Source organism: Fistularia commersonii, chromosome 24 (genome assembly GCF_037954325.1).
Source record: "Fistularia commersonii isolate RoL2024-O1a breed Wild chromosome 24, RoL_Fcom_v1.0, whole genome shotgun sequence".
In the NCBI taxonomy this organism is placed as follows: domain Eukaryota; kingdom Metazoa; phylum Chordata; class Actinopteri; order Syngnathiformes; family Fistulariidae; genus Fistularia; species Fistularia commersonii.
Genome location: NC_141307.1, coordinates 10,003,047 through 10,009,069, shown reverse-complemented (window position 1 = coordinate 10,009,069; position 6,023 = coordinate 10,003,047). Strand labels below are relative to the sequence as shown.

The window sequence follows — 6,023 nt, the reverse complement described above, 5'->3', positions numbered from 1 at the left end:
AGACGCAAGTCTGCGTAGAAGGTGGATGGATGGAACTCTTCATGATCATCTTTTTACCTTCTAAGTTAAAAAACATTGAATTACTACGGCCACAAACCAAACATTTCTCAGCATAGTTGAAAATCAGCATGTAAATTGACAGATCCCATTTTCTACCAAATCCAAAGATAATCAGTATTTCCTCTTTTTCCATAGTAATAAATTACCATTTTATGATTAGAATCTGCCCTGTATTGGTTTAAGAGATGCAGCTGAATAAGTAAATAACCCACAAGGAATCAGTTTACAAATTCATCTCAATTACGAAAATTCATAGAGGAAAAGGTGTTACTACATTTTTACCTGTGCAATGGGGAAAAAATGTGGGACAGATAATTCTTGAGCTGAAGCAGTAATATTTAGTCACCTCACCAAATTAATGCCAGTGTAAAAGTGAAAGCTAGAATGGTGGAATGTTTCATTCTAAATCTATAAAATTATACCTTGTGCTCAATTTTTAACTACAAATTGGTCAGTAAAGCAACAAAGCAGTAAGGTTCTCCCGGTTTTAAAGTCAAGGGTTTATACTGAAGCAAAAAAAAAAAAAAAAACACCCTTCAAGTGTCTTTATATGAGAGATAATATATGTGAGCAACAAACATCTAAATAACAAATATCTACCATATCTATGTATGTTCATCAGGAACACACACACACACACACACACACACACACGGCTTAGGGTTAAGATGAGACACAGATAATTAGGTCTAATGGAAACCAGGCTTACAAATCAAGTGCGTGTGTGTCTGTGTGTGTGTGTGTGTGTGTGTGTGGCTGTTTGTGTGTGCGTTTTTTGTGTTATCTGTTTGGTGGTGTTGATACAAAACAGGGCTTGACCCTTTTATGGGAAGCTTCTGATAGAAGGGTTTAGTGAAGGAGACATAAAACAAGAGGAAGTGAAAGAAACAGAGAGAACATCGGCAACAGTGAGAGATAAACAACTCAACAAAAAGCAACTCTGGAAGGAGAAAAAAAATCCATTTTTTGAAGGATTTATAGGTCTCGACATTGTTAAAGCATGCAGAACTACTACAACTTTGACATTAGGATCAGTTTAAAGACTGCCAGTCTTTAAACTTTTCTAAAAGGGTGATTGGACCTGTGATTAATGAGTAGGAAAGAGTGTGTTTCAGCCATCAAAGTGTCTATAAATCATAGCGTTCTCAAATCCCGAGACCCAAATGCCTTCAAACTGATAACAAGCACTCTTCTCGTTCCCCTCAAATGTCAAAAGGGTCAGGAGTTGAAATCCAGGAGCGCTAATCTTCCTGTACTCTCTCTGTAGAATGTATTTTCCTCTGTTAGGGAATGAGATATTTTATTTTCTTCTATTTTCTTATTTTCTGTCTGGAAGCCTCAAAGGTAACATTCCTTCATTTCAGACCAACAGTCCAAAGTTTAAGACAACACAGCCGTGGTAATCTAAGGCTAGGAATTGCATTTCCCCAGTTTCTGGCAAGGGCCTCAGGTCAGAGCTGATGGGTTTACCTTCCACATGAAGCTCATGATGCAAGAACACACCCATTGGTCCTGCAACCATTCCTCAACAAGCCTGTCTTTTACACAAACATGAAACCCCGTTCGTAAATACTGTGATATCACCGTGGTTCTTTTTCAATGTTTTTTTTTTTTTTTTTGTGAGATTTAGTGGCAGTTTTCTAACATTTATTGCCATTTTTAAGCTGGCGACATCAAGCGGCAAACTAAACAAATAGCGTGATTTTTTTTTCTGTTGCGCTGCTGCAACGGAAAAAAAAATACAAAAAAATACAAATCCTACATTACATATTATTATGTAAAAAAAATGTGATTATACTCCAAGTGTATTATAAGCAAAATGTAATTTAGGAAAGACTATATCTACAAATGATGCAGAATGTTTCCATTACCATTATATTCGTGGTTCAATATTGTTCCATTTTTTTCTGATCCTTACTTAGGTTACAGCAAGCTAATTTTATTTGAGTTATTGTGTAATCCTATGTCGCCATCCAATAACATCTGCTTGCTGAAGGTATCATAAACTTCAACATCTGAGAGGATTTCAAGTCACAGAGAATGAAAATACTCAAGTAAAAGATCAGGCTTATAACTCAACAAGATATGTGATCTGAACATTTGCATATAAACCAGAAAAATGAGATTTTGATATTATACATACTCGCATTGTTTTGTTCCACATTAGATCATCCTATTTGTATGCATCTCAATTTCTTGTCTATATCCTGACACATTCCTCCTACTATATTTGCAAAAGCTGTTGCAATAGCATGTGCATTAGGCTTCCCGCTGAGGCCTTCTCACGCTGGAATGTGGCGTCGCATGCATTTGGGAGCATTTTGCATGCCTAGCTCAGATTTACATTCGCCCTATTCAAAGAATAATTATGACTTTCCCGATCCCCGATCTCAAGACATCAGGTCAGAAAAGGTATGAGATGTTTTCATTTGATTCCCCTCCCGTTTGGTTCGGTAAACACGGGATAAAGCAACAATAAAAGAAGATAAACTGGTATTGGGCCAATATGAGTTAAAAAAAAAAAAAGAAAGAAATGTGTTTTTTTTTTTCAAATACTGACACCTTTTAAAATCTGACTCTCAGAATAAGTATACCAGCCAGTTAGAACTCTTGAAACGAAACACTTTACCAATTTACATTTTGGAAAAAATAACTGAAGCTCTACAACAAAAACATTCTGAAAAAAGATACTTTCACTCTTTATTACCAAATATTTACAATACTCAAAATGTGCAGACTCAAATCCATTCAGCATTCTGTGATATCCAAAATAAATAGCTTTTATTTGATGAGGGGAATTTAATGAGTAGAAAAAATAAATAGAAATACTTTGTTTGCTGTGAAACGTTGTCATGTGGAATGTAAAATCAATTGTTATTTTTCTCTCGTGTTTCAAAGCAGAGCAGTCCTCAGAGCTTGTTTTGGTTATACAACATTCATAGTCGCAGTGGTCTTTCTTCATATCCGTCCTGTCTTATAAGTGCTCCCTTGCAAACATAACAGTCCCTGCAAAGGGAAATATGAAAAGCCTGCTCTCCTCGGAGAAAAATAAGAAGAAGTTAAGCAGCAGGGCCAGTTGAATCTTGTACGTCTCAAGTCTCAGTCTCTCTGAAGAGTCAAGATCGATCCACCGGTTCCTTAGTCTGGATGCTCTGTGAAACAAACGTTGTTTCGATTAACAAGTATCACTGGACTTTTTTTTTTTTTTTTACATTTATATACTGTTTCTTTATTCCTTTGAAACAACGTTGCAAGAAAAGCGAACGTGTTTTATCCGTTTCCTCCTAACTCTAACATCACGTGCCCTCGTGACTACAGAGACAGACAAAAACAATAAATTAAATGATCATATATATAGGTAGAGATAGTAGGGTAACTTAAAATAAAAAGAAATCAGAAACTAACTTGCTAAGTTGCTCAATAAAGTAAAGAAATAAAATATAAGATGATATGAACTGCAATGAATGAATAAAGATGAAAAAACACAAGTGGTGTCAGTGCACAGTATGAAGTGTGCGAGGGTGTGTGTGTGTGTGTGTGTGTGTATGTATAATACATATATATGTGTGTTTGAGTGAGTGTGTATGTGAATACAGACACGCATTTCATACTGTTCAGTCACACCACTTTTCATCTTTATTTCTTAAATGCAGTGCATCTCATCTTATTTCTATCTTTTTACTATATAAAGTGCCTGAGCTCGCTCAATGGTAGTTAATCCTGACTTTTTATACACACACACACACACACACACACGCACACACACACACACACAGCTAAAGCATCCCAAATGAAAACGGCTGCGAGAAAAGATCCATTTAGGCCACGCAAGACTTTTCCCACTCGCTAAGTGTTAGTTAATCCTGACTTTTTTGTACACACACACACACACACACACACACACACACACACACACACACACACACACACGCACACACACACACACACACACACACACACACACACACACACACACACGCACACAGCTAAAGCATCCCAAATGAAAACGCTTTCGAGAAAAGATTCATCCAGGCCACGCAAGACATTTCCCACTCGCTCAGTGTTAGTTAATCCTGACTTTTTTACACACACACACACACACACGCACGCACACAGCTAAAGCATCCCAAATGAAAACGCTATCGAGAAAAGATTCATCCAGGCCACGCAAGACATTTCCCACTCGCTCAGTGTTAGTAATTCCTGACTTTTTACACACACACACACACACACACACACACACACACACGCACATGCACACACACAACTAAAGCATCCCAAATGAAAACGGCTACTAGAAAAGATCCATCTAGGCCACGCAAGACTTTTTCCCACTCGCTCAATGTTAGTTATTCCAGACTTTTTTTTACGCACACACACACACACAGCTAAAGCCTCCCAAATGAAAACGCCTGCGAGAAAAGACTCATCCAGGCCACGCAGGACATTTCCCACGACCCGAGCGAACCCCCAGGACCTCACCTAGCGAGGCTAGTGAGATGTGGCGGCCGCGGACCAGGCGCCCCCCATCCTCCACACGGAGAAGGCGTAGCTCAGGCGTTCATGCGCCACGTAGCTGCAGCCGCTTCCCCGCGCGTCCAGCTCGTCGCTCTGCAGAACTTGGCACAGGAAGTCGATATAACGGGCCGCCAACTTCAACGTCTGAATCTTACTCAGCTTGTCCGAAGGCAGGGTGGGGATAATTTTACGCAGGGAAGTGAAAGCCTCGTTGAGGGATTGCGTCCGTTGCCGTTCGCGAACGTTGGCCATCGCGCGTTGCGTTTGCGCTTCGTCCACGGATTGCGCCGGGCTGCTGCTCGCCTCGCTGCCGTCGCTTCCCGCACTTTCGCAGCTTTTCGTGCGTTTCTTTGTCTTCTTCTTCCCCCCGACAGAAGAGCTCTCGTCGTAACCGTCGGCGATTATCCGCGTCGCCCGTCGTTTCCTGGCGCCTCTCCGCGGCAAATGACGCTCAGTCTCCTCCTCGCTGTTCCCCGCGCTGTCCATCGTGGAGTTCTCTTCACGCATTTTTTTCAAACCTTCCCCACCCATCCCCGCAGCACCTGATCCCGCGCTCTCGCAATTTTTGGGTTATAGTATTAACTTTAATAATGCGCCTTTGCGATTCGGATCGAGACCTGAATATAGTGGTTCAAGAAAGGAGAAGGGCCCTGCCGGAGCGGGACGACCTCGGCTCTTATATCGGACAGACGAATTTTGGGGAGTGCTGTGATTGGGCGAGGAGAGATGTAATATAATACCGAAAGAGAAAGCGACAACTACCTATATAACAACAGGGACAGTGTTCTGGACATTTACACACTTTTAAGAAAGCTACCTGCATATTGCATTGTAATTAAATGGGTTCGATTATTCCACATGTTGTTTTTCGGCGTTTAATTCATATAATGACATGTATGTTGTATTTTCTTATCCTAACGCACCTGCACGTCAAGTTACCGTTTTCTTATCTCATCTTAAGTTGAAACTAAGTTGAGAGGCAAACTTTTGCAGGACACAACTTTAAAGTATATTTCTTTTTGGGGTCGTCCGCCCCTCCTCCCTCACGCTCCCGTTTCTACTGCGTCCGATGATGGAATTGTGGCGTTGAAAAACAGACCTGCTGAAAACAGGAGGACGCCACAGCGGGAGGCCTCGGCGGTAACCAGACCGGTGTGTTTATTTTTTCGCTCTGAGGTATGCAACTAAATGAGTCGTGCTTCCATGTGGGATCTTCCATGCTCAGGTTTAAAGACGGTGTGGCCCAGGGTGCTCTCTTGACGGATCCGCGCTCGCAGCGGGGTCGCTGACAAGGTGATAGGCCGGAGCGCAAAGCAAACACTGGAGGTGATGAAAAGAAAGATCCAGTGACTCGCTTGGTAGCATCAGCACAAATGAGGAGTCAGATTTGTAATTCAGGTGGTAGGAGCACTCGTATGGGTAGATTCCCGTCGATGTGCCACGGT

The 6,023-nt window shown here is 41.2% G+C and overlaps 1 protein-coding gene across 1 annotated transcript; it reads right to left on the bottom strand.

The window, feature by feature from the left end:
• Positions 1 to 2,750: 2,750 nt before the first annotated feature.
• twist1a (twist family bHLH transcription factor 1a) lies at positions 2,751 to 5,215 on the bottom strand. The gene is made up of 2 exons (XM_086171398.1): positions 4,543 to 5,215; positions 2,751 to 3,212 (listed from the first exon to the last, which is right to left on the bottom strand). Exon 1 carries the CDS (start codon positions 5,107 to 5,109, stop codon positions 4,552 to 4,554), a length of 558 nt encoding a protein of 185 aa, XP_086027524.1. The 5' UTR covers positions 5,110 to 5,215; the 3' UTR covers positions 2,751 to 3,212; positions 4,543 to 4,551.
• Between the last annotated feature and the right edge of the window lie 808 nt (positions 5,216 to 6,023).

Bases quoted from the DNA above. Each gene is read 5' to 3' on its own strand.
- twist1a (XM_086171398.1), bottom strand. From the start codon at position 5,109: ATGGGTGGGGAAGGTTTGAAAAAAATGCGTGAAGAGAACTCCACGATG.